This window comes from Dermacentor silvarum, chromosome 1, assembly GCF_013339745.2.
Source record: "Dermacentor silvarum isolate Dsil-2018 chromosome 1, BIME_Dsil_1.4, whole genome shotgun sequence".
In the NCBI taxonomy this organism is placed as follows: Eukaryota; Metazoa; Arthropoda; class Arachnida; order Ixodida; family Ixodidae; genus Dermacentor; species Dermacentor silvarum.
The window spans coordinates 445,075,442-445,089,372 of NC_051154.1; the positions used below are offsets into that span (position 1 = coordinate 445,075,442).

The window sequence follows — 13,931 nt, forward strand, 5'->3', positions numbered from 1 at the left end:
TTTAGTGGTCGGCAGGGGTAGCGGGCCGCACCCACGTTGGGACGGGAAGCCTGTGAGCCTCCGCCCTTTCGTGAGCCCTCTGGACGGCCCGGAGCTGGATCTGGTGGTCGTCGCTTTGCAGGGCATCCTCCCAGTCTTCTTTACTGAACACGGTGCCGCTTAATGCGGAGCATTGCCAGAGCATGTGCGCTAGTGAGCAGTATGATTCGCCACAATCCGGACATTGCAGCTCCACCTCTGGTAAATAAAGGCTCAGTCTGCCTCTCAAGGGAAATGACCCTGTCTGAAGCATTCTGAATATCGATGACTGTGGCCTATTGAGTTTAGCATGGGGAAGCGGGAAGGTCCTCCTTGAGAGCTGATAGTGCGTTGTTATTTCGTTGAAGGTGAGCAGCGGGTCTCGGTGCTCCCCTCCCTCCCTGCCACTTCGAAGTGCTCACCACGATTGCCGCGGTGCGCGAGTCCTCGTGCGCGGTCGTGCACCAGCTCGTTGGCGTTGGGAAAGTCAGGGTGCACGTCGGCCCCCCTGTGGGCCGGAAACCATTTGACGATGTGATGACCCGCGGCTCCCATGTTGCCGAGGATGGCCACCCCTTCCCACGATATCAAGCCCGAGGCGAATGCTCTGGCTGCCAATAGCGAATCTGTGTGCACGTAAGGACGTTCGGCGTCTCTCATTGCCATGGCTATTGCCACCTGTTCGGCCACTTCGGACGTTACCCCCTTGACTGATGCCGCGTTAATGATCGTCCCATCCCAGCGAATCAAGACGGCCGCGTACCCGTCGCTGCGCCCGTAATGGGCCGCGTCTACAAATGCCGCCAGTCCCGGGCAGTTGGCGGTCGATTTCTGCAGTGCTCAGGCCCTCGCCTTTCGGCACCCCTCGTTGAATTGCGGGTGGACATTTCTCGGAAGCGGTTCAACCTTGAAAGCGCCCCTGACCGCTGCGCTGAGCGCGACCTTGCGTGCGTTGCACTCTGCCTCTGCATTTATGCCTGCTTCTTCTAGGATGCGTCTGCCGGCCCTGGTGGTCGACAGCCACACGACCTGTGCCTTGGGGTCTGTGCTTCAATTATTTCTGCTAGTGAGTTGTGGACCCCTAACCGATCGAGCCACTCTGTGCTTGTAGTGATCGGAAGACTTAGCACCCTTTTGATGCTCTTGCGCATCAGTGTCTTTATCTTGGCCACGTCTCTCTTGGTCCATTTTAGTGCCGAGGCTACGTAATTTACGCGACTCATGAGGAAGGCATGGTAAAGTCTGATGACATTGCTCTCACTGAGCCCTCCCCTGCGGTTGATTACCCTAAGGACCAGCCGGAGCATGTTCTCCGTTTTGGACGTGAGTTTCATGACCGTTTGCGTGCTACCACCTTTAGCCTCAATTAGCAGCCCCAGGATTCTTATAGTAGTGTCCACTCTGGGGATCGGCTAGCCGTCGCTCGTGTGTAAATTGATCTGTATAATTACTATGTTACAGCTACAACACTTTATTAGTATACCATGCAAAAAAACTAATCACTGCAGCAATGATAGTAGTTCTGTGGGAAATTACATAGGGGGTATGGGTGGCACTGTAGGTCGTAAAATATTTGGAATTTACCAGAAAATGGAACACAACAAAGGCATAATGCCCCATTAGCAACATCACGCAAAAATAGCTACCTAATAGAAATTTTGCGCATATAACCCGCACAAAGAATTAAGGAAAGTAGAAAAAAACAGTAAAGTCTGGGTGCGAGTTACAAATTTGGCCTTAAAGTGCAACTTCACGGCAGCACAGCGCACACTGCCGTAAAGCCACACCTCATGGCAACGTTTTCCGCCATTAAAGCTTTCATTATCGCCTAGCGAACCCCACCCTCTCCTCAACCCTGTCTTAAGTTCCCTTTGCCCCTCCTTCATGGTCACCCATTCTCCTACTCTTTGCGGATCGCCATTTTGTGTTTAGCAGTTATTGAATAGTGTGTGCGGCGCCGGCAAACTAGAACTTGGATCACAATGAGCTGGCTAAACAGTAGTCCTTTCAGTGCAGCAGAACCTGAAGATGAAGCTGTATTCATACGCCGAAGCAAATCATGATTTTAGCTTGCGGATTGTGTATCGTGATCTGTCACTCGGTCCGCGCAAAGCGCTTCGCAATACTGCGAAGAGCCAAGTTGCCGTTGAGATTTTTAGCTCGGTTGTGTTTGCTTATTGCCGTAGCCCATGCGAAGGCTGCTCCGTACGCACTTTCATCCTTAGTCATATGAATGCTAGCAGCGAAGTGATCCAATTCCCGTCACATGTCACGTGGCTGATTCGTCAGCGATTACGTCCGTCATGTGAATCCAGCTTTATCAGCATCGCTGATGAGGGGTGACATGGACTAGTCGTGAATTTGGGAATGGAGGCTGTTTTTGCAAAGATTTGAGTGTTGTATGCAGTTATAATCCTGAGCAGTATGCGCGAATTTTTTTTTTTCTTTAGCTTTCCGGGCTGCTGTAATTGGGGGTGCGGGTTATGTATGAAAAACTACGGTATACTGTAAAAGTAGACAATCACAAACATGTCAGTCCCGGATAAGAAGGTGTTTAATCATGTTTAATATATCAAGTTACTGTAACATCTCAGTAATGAAAGTTGAAAAGTATTCTTCAGTAATTTATATTAAGTTAATTAATAGCTTCAGGGTGACTTCTATTGCCGGCGCTGAAGCCAAGCGAAAAACCGCCATCAAGGGCATTGTCTGGTATATTAGGGGACACTACCTTCATTTAGAGTATTACACTTTCTAGATTGTTCTGACCTCATCTGCAACATATTGTGTAAGTGACACATGAAACCTTACGTGTTGTCAGTGGATGCGTGCTCTGCTGCGGCTTTTTTGTGTGTTCAGGTTTCAGTGTCGAAGCCCTCTCAAGTGATTTTTTGCCCTTCTCATCACCTCTGCGCTGTCCACAAGCTGCAAAATATAGCAATTTAACAAAGGAGGTTAAGTAACATGTATTCAAATACAGAAGGCATTTCGTCGCACAAAAGAAGGAGCGATGAAACAAGAGGTGGGAGAAGAATGTGAACTAAACAATCGTAGAAGAAAAAAAAAACAATGCCCGTAATTTATGGCACTGTCTTGTATTAAACATAAAAGATTCCTTCGCACCATTTAGTGCTGTTTCAGAGATCAAATACACAATCTAGCGAAAGTCCAAACTGAGCGATAACTAAAACAAATGTCAATCGAATGCAAAGGTTAAAATATAAAGAAAAGAATAAAATCCAGGGAAAATCACGCGTTGCCCTTAGGGAAAAGGAAAATAAACCCTCGCTCAATAATGCCACTCAAGATCATGCCCATTAACCAGCAAGCTATTAGTGAAGTACTTGGAAGTTTGTGCAAGGTGTGGAGCAATAAGTCATAAAGTAGCGCACGTTGTCTAAGTGACATCAGTAGCTCGGGGTCAACCTATAGCACATCTGGGGCCAACCTCTTGAGTCAACCTATGGCAAATAGTGATGCTCAGTGATCATCCACATCAGCTGTACAGTGCCACTTGTGCTGTTTTTTTCTCATGTAATGAGAATAATAAATTATTCTGTGCATGCTAAAACTGATGGCAGGGGCAGAGGAAAGGACTAAGCATACGAAGCAGCAAAGGTTGCTGCTTTAGAAAAAATCATGCAGTTGTAAAGTTATGGTTTAAAACTGTCCACACATCCTACTCACCAGCGTAGTTGTCGTGGTGGTCATCGATATAAAGAGCTCCCTTGGGAATCTGGCCTTCTGCACACAGAGGAGAGAAGCATCTATGAGCAAGCAAAAACAAGCCCGGTACTAGATTTGCATTCTCACAACAGTAGCTATAAAAAGTTAAATAAACTTTTATACGTATGGAGCAGCCAATGGCATAAGCTTCAGTGCTTCACACCTTTAAATAAGTACTAACACAAAATTTCCATGTTGATATCTGTATTGTAAAATTGCAATACTCTAACCCTTGTGTTGTCCGACATATTCCTATAAAGACTATGAAAGGAGTTGACTTCCAATTGCAATACCTCCCAAAAGAGACAATGTAAACATTTAGTAAATCTACAAGACAACATAGTTTATGGGAGAGCCAAAATTACTTCATGATAAGCATTACTCCTCTACAGCAATTCTCTGCTCTCACACGAGTGCATGCTTCTAGATCAGGGGTTCTCAAGCATGTTCGTTCCAGGGAACACTGCTAAGCTCCATGAAGCGCCAAGGAAACCCCCCCCCCCCCCGAAATAACCGAATTAAAATGTTCTAATTAACCGAATGTCGAATTATTGAGGGTATGAAGAAAACAATAAACAAATGTTTAACTACGTCAACACGCTTTTATTTACTCAATGAATCGGCAAATCCTGTTTATATTTGCACAAGAACAGTGCGGAAGCTGCAACTCTCATCTCATGACTGATTAGCGCTAGCAGCGGCGAAGGACTCGCGCATACATCCCGTTTATTTTTTCGCCAGTCAGCTGCTCGCCAACAAATTGTCCGTCCACCGGGATGTAGTCGGGGCTCTTAATCTTCGACAGCTTTGCACTGAGTCAAAGCAAAACTACAGCTTGCCGCAACCGTTGCGGACGAAACCGGGGCCGCTATCGACGCGATCATGGACGGCGACCTTGCGGTTCAGAAGGCAGGCGGCCGACGCATGCACCAAGTCAAAACGAAACTACCGTTCGCTGCAAGAAGTGCGGACGAAATCGACGAAACCGCGGTCGCTATCGACGCTACCATGGTTGGCGACTACGCAGTTGTGAAGGCGCAGCCGACACGCGCACCGAGTGAAAACGAAGCTACTGTTTGCTGCAACCGCTGCGGACGAAACTGCGGTGGTTATCGACGCGATCATGGATGGCAACTACGCACTTATGAAGGCACGCGGCATGCCGCCAACGCGGTGTTACGCGCGGCGATAAACGCAAGAATAAAGTCTTTTAAGGGCACAATAAGGCACGAAACACTCCGGCGTTGCTGTCAATCACGTGCCACGCATGATTGCCGCTGAGGACCATGGCGATACGAACTGCGCCGCTTCGTTTCGGTTGGAGGCTAGCGCCATTCTTGCTCTTCTGCGGCGCGTATTTGCGATGCTCCGCGCATTTTTTTCTTCATTTTTTTATTCCTCCAACGAATACGTCAGTGCGCACGCAATCGGCACCTACGCTAGCTACAAATGGGAGAAATGCGCATGTTGGTAAATTACGGCCCCTGGGTTGTAAGTGCGAAAGCTTAGGCGGCGCTGCCCGTTTTGAGAGGTTGGGTGGCTACAAGCTGCTTGCGATTTTATTGCGCAGTTCGCGCGTTGCCGTTACACGCTGTGATGTGCTTTTTGACACTCAGGCATGAGTAACAGAGGTTCTGTGGATCGAGCGCACCTCGTTTTCGCCGTTTTAGCCACTTGGTGAGCGCGGGACCACGAAAAATTTATCAGTGGCTCGCGGAACCCCGAGCAGGGGCCTGCGGAACCCCAGGGTTCCGCGGAACCCACTTTGAGAACCCATGTTCTAGATAATAAAAGAGCAACTACTTCCTGCGGGCATTCGGGAACGAGCACTATACAAAATCAAAGGCTTTCAGGACTCCGCCAGCAATTGCCAAGAACATATCAGCAACATGTGAAGCTATGAACCCCTTAACTTGACTGTGCGTGAGTTGAAGTTTATCGTGGCCACAGTTAGATGATGCAGTATGTATCACAAGCTGGATGCTTCACTGTTCATATGTCATTCTGTTGTGACAGTATGCAATACTGAACAAAGGCACAGCATGTTGTGTGCATGGAGTTGAGGTGGCAGCGGTAGTATAAAAGAAGAAAGGCCACTGACTCGGCAGCACTAGGATGGGTTGCCAAGTGGCCGACAGCTCGTGGAAGTTTTGAACTGTTACATCAGAGAAGCTACTAGAAGTGCCGTGCAGTGCCAGATTCTGGCCTAATCAACAGAAAATGATTAATAAATTTTTCTTTTGAACTGACAACAGTTCATTATATCCATTTCTAGCAAAGTTTTGCTTAGTTAAAACGAGATTTTAAATGCACGAGTTTCTATGGAATTTCAAGGGGCATTGTGACGACTTCATCATATTCATGACTTCATTATAAACAGTGCAGTTAAAAATGAGGTTGGTCTTTATATCATCATGTAAAAGCAACTTGTGAGAAAATCGGTAAGTGCTGACAGGTGTTGAGACATGCGCACAAAAGGAAGTAGGAAACATCAGGCTAGCTGCTGAGGGCCTCCCTCGCTATGCATCCATTAAAAAATTACTCTATGATCTCCCAACTGAAGCCACAGAATCAACAGCAACATTTTGTGTAACCTTTGCTGTCACTGTGAACATAGATCACGCCTGTATCGCTGTAAATGTAGCAGACTCATAGACACATGCACAAACACAAAGAGACAAACAGGTCCCCTGCTTGTGTTTATTTGCTCCTACATGTTTCTCTCCTCTCTCTCTCGGCGCTCGTGTTCGTCTCTTTTGGTATTTGGGCACATGTCTAAAACCAATTAGCCACCCGAAATCTCATCAGTAACACCCACTTGCCTTCTCTTCCTTCACGATGGCTCCTCATCAATCTTATAATGTACAGTATTGAAAAGTACAGTAGAACTTCATGCTTACGTTTTGACAAAAATACAAAAGAAACGCAAGAAAAAATGGACTGTATGTTCTGGACTAGAAGTCGATTTTTTCCCAAAAAATTTGCGGCGATGCATCTTATACAATGGCGCGACTTACACGTGCACAATACCATACATGATGGCATGACCAATACGAGCATTTTTTTCCCGAGCATGCTATGCTACAGTGGCACAGCCACAGACATGCCTACAATCTGTTGTAAAAGTTATTCAGGGGCTGCCAACGGTGCTCCATCGATGCTGCCGGCCGAAGTATAGATGAACTTTTTGACTGCGGCGAAGGACGAGACGTTCAATGTCTTCGAGTGAAGTGCAACAAATGTTGGTTGTAGCTTTTCTTGCTAGAATTTGCGGCTAGTCAAAGTTTTGTTTATGGATGCATAGTGCCCTCAAACGGCATTTTGCAATGGGTGTGCAATCGAATTATCGCATTTCATCATTCCGACAATTGAAAATAGGTACGTCTTAAACACTGCAGCGACTTAAATGCCAATTTTTTTTTAGAAACTCGCCAGAAGTAGGGAGTACAACTTATACACAGGTGCAACTTATAGTGTGGAAAATACGATACTAACCAGGAAAAGATACGAAGTCACTAAAAAATTTGGCACACTCACTTGTAGTTAACATCTACACAAGGCGAAGCATTGCGTAAATCGTTGCAGGACGAGGCGCCAACACATTCTGAACTGATAGGGCCTGAGCGGCCAGAGAGGTGCATTGTTGTTCTTGCAGCTTCGGCAAGCTTACGTTCGTGCTCCTCGAATTCAGCCTAGTGTCAGCAGCTTCTTCGGGTGGGGCATCCTGGCGGAAAGTTTTGATGTGCCCACTAGGCGAGAATCATTGCAGCACCGTGATGCACTTTATCATTTTCCTGTTGCAGAGTGTTTACAGACAGCGAAGGGAAACCAAAATGAAATCGAGCTGGTGGCGAAACACGATGCGGACAGAAGACGGGCTTTGTCATTTTCCTGTTACGTAGGGTTTAAAGACAACGTTGGGAAAGCGAAACGAAATCAAGCTGGTCGGCGACGCTGCAATACGATGCCATCAGAGTGAAACATGATGCTCACCTTGTACCACCTGCAGTAGGGAACAGTGGCACATTTGGGTTAATGCCTATTAGAAGCATGCAGTAGTCTTCCAAAGGTGCTATGCCACATGCACTGTGTGTATGCAATAGGGTTGGCAGCGGTAGCTGTGAATGGGAGTATGCGACGAGCGACAGCCCGCGAGATTTGCTGGTACCGGAAGAGGAAACTGAGTGCGTGCTGGCCTTTTCACGTGACATGGGCAGCCGAGTACTGCGGGGAAGCTGCCGTGGTGGGCGCCTATTGCTCTTGATCACGCATGCCTCATGCCTTTTCTTGTTCGTGTGGGATCTAGCAGCAGGATAACATAACATATGATCATAGTTTGACAATGTACTGAACGTTGGTGCCAAGAGATTGTGTTATCCGGGAACGTATTAACTGGTAAAAAAGAAGTGTTACTGTATTGGGTCATTTCTTGTGTTCTCGATCTCCAACGTTGCTGCCAGGAAAATCAAATGACACGAGGTTCGAGTGTAACTTGCAGCGAGGGAGACGGGAAGAACTGATTAGGTAATTCTTTGGCAACACAGGAGACGGCTAAATGCGCTGAAGCCCCCTTGATAAGCTTATTTATACGAATTATATGCACTCAGCCTTTTTTCACAGTGTGAATGTGTCCGGTGCACCTTAACAGTTTGTGGTGTCACGTGATAAACTGTTACATTTATCACATGTTTTTCGATGTCATAGCACTCTCAGTACTCTTTGAAATCAAAACAAGACTGGTCACAATAAAAGAGGATGTCATTAACTATTTGTCAAATGATGGGGTAAATAATGTTTCATACCATGATTGCGGGTCTACAGCTACTGAACACAGCTATTGATCACAGTGGCAATATTCTTTTGAATGGCACAGTTTTTATTGTGCAACAAAATTCAGTTGCTCCGTAAAGAAAATTCTTTCCGATTCTTTACAGTTCCTAAATACATCCCAAAAGCCGAGCTTCAATTTTGTGCACATTCACTCAGACCTCAGTGTCAGGTAGCAACACAGGGGGTCTAAAGTGCCCTGTGCGGTTGTACAGACTGCTTTTCACACAACAACCTGTGGCACTTTCTCTTATCAGTGCTGATGAATTAGTTGCCAGGCAACCTAACCCATTTGCAACAAGTGTCAAAGCATAGTGTGTCCAGGAAGGGTATTGAGAGTGTCAATTCAAATGTCTAAGCCATAAGGCAGATAAACCAGAGAGTCAGCAACCATACAAATGAAAATTCATAAGAGCTGACACTTGAGCAAGTTGGTACAGGTGCACTTCAGTGAACACAGCACAAAGCTGCATCAATGCATGTGCACCTGTTTTCTTTTGCACTGTTTTCTACAAAGATAAGACACCTGCTGCATGCCGTGCAAGACAGTGAGCAGAAAAATCTGCAACGGCAGCTGGTTCTCAATGACCAAATCATTGCCTGGCGTCCTGCCTGCTGAGCGGACTTGGTGGCTCGCTGTACTACCGGCCTACTGTTTACGGCCAGTGAATATTTGCTGTTGTCCGTATGATGCGAGAACCTGGTGGCTTGCTGACTGGCCTGCTAACCAGGGCATCATGATGTTTGACTAACCTTGTGCTAGCTGACAGTTGCAGCCAGGTGTTCTGTTGGCCTGCCGTCCTTTCAACCTGCTGTCCATTCAATGCAACCTTGGCTATGTTCTGGTGCGGCTCCAATAATTCATGGAGCAGATGTCGGGGCCTGAGACCACTTCACAACTATAGACCATTCACGGAGGAAGTCTACAGACTGCTACCATACTAAAGTTGCCTAGACAACCAGCAGCTGTGCATTTCTAATGGCAACATTTATGACAATCCCTAGACTTGACGTGAGCAAGTACAACTAACAGCATGCTAGTTATTATGTGTGTGTGGGTGTTTGGGACAACAAGCTGTAGTTTCTTCATGTCTAGTCTTTATGTTGTGCCGTCACCTTTTAGAATGCAGTCAGTGTTGTGTGTGCGAGCACACTGAACCAAGTTGTTTTTTTTTTAGGGCAATCATGGGCCCAACTTCATCATAGACATACTAATACATCATCGACTCCTACCTCGTGCCTTCTGCAGCAGAGTGACTGTGGGGCTCTGAGATGGGGGCAGGCCTGAGGGGCTCCTGTGAGGCTGTTGTGCTGGGTATGCAGGCGGGGGTGGCGGTATGGGATACACCGTAGGAGGTGTGCCTGGGGTGCTCAGTGGGGATGCTGTGGTGCCGGCAGGCATCAATGGGGGCGTCCGCTGCTGCTGGTGCTGCTCAGCCCGCGGTGAGTGCTGTTCCTTGAGCTGGCTTACAATGGGATTCCAGCAAGACTTGAGCGCTGCTGTGGGAGAGGGTGGAGTGGCGGCTCCTGTTTCCTGCGGTGCCTAAAAGTAGTGTGTGTGTCAGGTAAAACACTGCGGAGATCAGAATTTTTATATAATTTCTATGCTAAGACTACCATATTTCTTATGTCCCACTATATTTACTCAAACTTAAGCACACCTTTTATGTCATGCTCATGGTGACTAATGTAGCAGAGGGTGCTGAGCTGAAAAACAAATCAAGTAAAAATACAGGATCTGAGCAAGAAATGTCATTTCCCAGCATATAAACTGCAAATTAAACAGTTTGACAGCATTTTGAATGCAATAAAGATTATATTTGGCTAGGTAAATTGCAGCTCATTGTCGTCATGCTGTATATATTCATTCACTCGTTCTGTGAAAACTTCCATGCTGTTAGTCCAGCTACAGAACTTAGGTACTGAATCACATAAAGCTTGATGAACACTTCACAAACGATTTTCCCAATATGGATTTAGAAAAACTCTAAAGTTCGCAACTTCAATAAATGTCACATAGCATGACCACTTTGTTCCATCTTTGTTTTCTACCTGAAGGTCTTCAGAAACTTTTGCCATTGACATTTTTTTATACTGTAGTACGTGCAAAAAGGACACATTGTCATTGTAACCCCACTCTGCTAAATTTTTGCACTACACTGCTCGTGACAATACCCATGTTTATCTGAACATACATTTTTTGGCATGGCCTCTCTGTGAATGCTTTCAGTAAGCAGGATAAGTAGGATAGGGCCTACTGCAGAGCACCACACCGGTTGATGTAACTGCCACGGCAGGGTTTTATACCAAAAGTATCGAGCAGCATGGTTTCATCATGGGATGGAGAAACGAGCAAAAGAGAGGGAAGAACATGAACTGCTGAAGGCACAATGAAGATGAATATAGGCACAGATGTGTAGGCTTCATTAAAAGAAAACATGGGATGTTTCTGGAGCCGTTTCGACAAGGGGAGTTGTCTTTGTCATGGCAACAACTAAGCAGTTGTTGCCCTGATGAAAGCAAATCCCGTCGTCGAAATGTTGGCTCGGGAGAGACAATGTTTCTTGTTTGACCACTGTCGATCACTTCAAGTGTCTACCTTCCTGAATGTCTCGTTTAGATCACAAGAAACGATGCATTTCATGTGTGTGAAACACCACAGGTGGAATACAGTGGCCTAGCTATACAAGGGTACAGCTGTATAAAAACATGATGTTCAAAAATTTATCACCTTGGATAATGTAGCTAGTACAATCCTTTGGTCAGTGCTAACCACTACTTGGCCATGTACAATGCTGAAGCTTTTATGCCTAAACATTGACTTGGGTGTTTTACATTCTTTCTGCTAAATACTCAGATGTCTGTTTTAAATTAAAATATATTACCATGCAAAGTGCAACAAATGTACAGTCACAATCAAAAGTTTGGGGACCAAAGGTAACACGATTTTTTATTTTTTTTTGTCGCAGCCTGGGCATTCCGGCTGAAATCAAGAGCACACGCGTACGTGCACGTGTTTGACCAATGCAATGTATTAAACCAATTCCAGGCCGCGAAGCTGCACTTGAATATATTATAATTTTTGCTCGTGCCGTGGTCCCTAAAGTTTTGATCGCGACTGTACGATTGCATATTTCACAAACAAGAAATCGCAGACGCCTTCACAACTCGGCACACTGGATAAAATGCTTGAAATCACAGGAACACTTTCTCTCTTCATTCTTTCTCCCTCATTATTGAGAGAATGCACACACAACTGTTCTTGGCCAAGAAAAAAACATGTAAGCTTTGGCCAATAAAAGTCTTACTTTTCTGGCATGATGCATACTACTAGTGTCAAAAGGGGTAAACAGGAGGCCACACCCCTTCCAGAAACAATGGTTAAAAAGAAAAGAGGGCAGAATTGCATATGCTCTACTATATTTACCCAGGAGTTCAATTTTACAATTACCTTCAACTTTTTTACAAAATTTTCGACTGACTTTGCCTTCAAGACGTATTATGACTTCACTTCGACCCCATTTCGAGATATACAACATACCCACGCGAGTCATGACTAAAGACTTTATAAAAAAACTCGCTGCACTTTTTTTTGCCAATACCATAACAACAGTCATCCACCATCTTCAGATGCCACATGGAAAGGAATGCCACCATATACTGTCAATCACACATTTGTCTTTTCCTTCCCAACAATTCCACCAACTTTTAACAGTCCAAGGCACATATATGAGAATTAAGCAAATATCATGAAATATTGCAGACACCTACTTAAACAAATGTACGGTGCAGCATATCACATTTCCCACCGTAAGAAGCAATGCTAGAAAGCCTGCTTCTCGGACTCCATATTACCTGCATCATTTGTTCAATTCTAAAACAAACAAAACTACGAAAATAAAAAAATTCAATGTCATTCTTTAAATAGTGCTGAAAAAGACACTGGTAGTGCGAGGATTGCATACTGCCTGGACTCTCAGTCGAGCTACGCTGACCGGTGACTTTCTGTGGTTATCCAGCCAGCCACAGAGTGAAAGCACACGTGTGAAACATCTGCTGGATATAGTCCGGAGCTTGACTGCCCCCTCTTAAATGTAATTTCATACGATTCCTTCAAGTATTTGCAGAAAGATTATACGCTAGTATTTGTGTTTGTCATTGGCATAAACTAACAGTGATGATGAAGTAACAAATGCACTTAAAAACGAGTACCTCAAGAGATCTAGTGGCGCACATCCCTCCTGCCATACCATAAACCTATCTTTATTCTAGGGTTGTGTATTATGTTCACAACAAAAGAATAGTGTCCCCACGGGCCTTCAGTCTCTCCCATCTATTTCACATCTCCCAACTACCTTTAGCATCGCCGTGACCACTGTTTCAAAGTTTGGGAGATAACTGCCAGAAGCAACTTGCTCAAGTAGTCATTTTTTTTCAGCGAACAACATCTGAATGAAACCAGCTTCCTGAAACAATTGTAAACATCGCATCGAATTCTCAGTTTTATATGCATATTCAAGGCCTATAATGCTCTGTTTCTTTACCTGATAATGTCATTATGTCTCTAGTGACCTTTGCTTTCTTTTACCTGCTTTTAAAGCCTTGTTCGCTTTGTGTGACACTACGTATTGTACTTACCCCTACAAATGTGCAAAATGTGTAACATCCCCCCCCCCCTTGCTATAATGCTCTTGAAGCGAATGTGGGTTTATGTAATAAATAAATAGCCGCAACTAAACAAAGTCTGACTGATAAAATATTTTTTTCAAGATTGCATCATCATTTTAGTGTCCCTAATCCTACTAGGACTCATCACGATGGAAACATCACCCATAGAAAAGCAGGCACACTCAAACGTGTAATTTTTATTTCACAAAAAAAGTGATATGAAAAAAGTATTATGTAACATTTTGGCATTGTAATCAATTGTTTTATTGTGAATATTAGAATGAGAGACAGGCAAAATGATCAGAAAAGCTCTCCCTCTACTTTTCCACCACAGTGGTGCTATAGATGGAAAAACCAAAACTTTAAGTGATACTGAATGATTCTAAACTACTTAGTGTTTTCATAAAAGTTCAGAAGCTCTACAAGAAAAGCTTTGTCTGCATAGACACAGAAAGTTGTCTGCGTGCAGAGGAAGAAAAGTTGGGCAGGCTTCGAAGGTGCTCTTGACTATGTGGGGTAATAGAAAACAACAAAACCACCCGAGTTAAAAATTTGACAGGAAAACACAGCCGTGTTTATGGCGACAGCAAGTACTGTAACTCCCATGGATTTTGATTTCAAATGTAGGACCTCAAAATCTGGAGGCTGTCCTCTAGGAAGCTCATTTTTTGCTGTTTTGCTCATGGCACTGG

At 44.9% G+C, this 13,931-nt stretch overlaps 1 protein-coding gene across 9 annotated transcripts in view; it reads right to left on the reverse strand.

The window, feature by feature from the left end:
- Positions 1 to 13,931, reverse strand: part of LOC119437740 (sorbin and SH3 domain-containing protein 1-like) — a 266,626-nt gene that overhangs the window by 89,200 nt on the left and 163,495 nt on the right. For 8 of the 9 annotated variants that reach the window (XM_049660831.1, XM_037704713.2, XM_037704711.2 and 5 more), the window contains 3 exons: positions 9,805 to 10,114; positions 3,706 to 3,762; positions 2,830 to 2,943 (listed from right to left, as the gene is read on the reverse strand). In XM_049660831.1, the coding sequence (XP_049516788.1) occupies positions 2,830 to 2,943; positions 3,706 to 3,762; positions 9,805 to 10,114 (481 nt within the window). The remainder of the gene's footprint in view (positions 1 to 2,829; positions 2,944 to 3,705; positions 3,763 to 9,804; positions 10,115 to 13,931) is intronic. The other variant, XM_037704716.2, reaches the window with a different exon arrangement.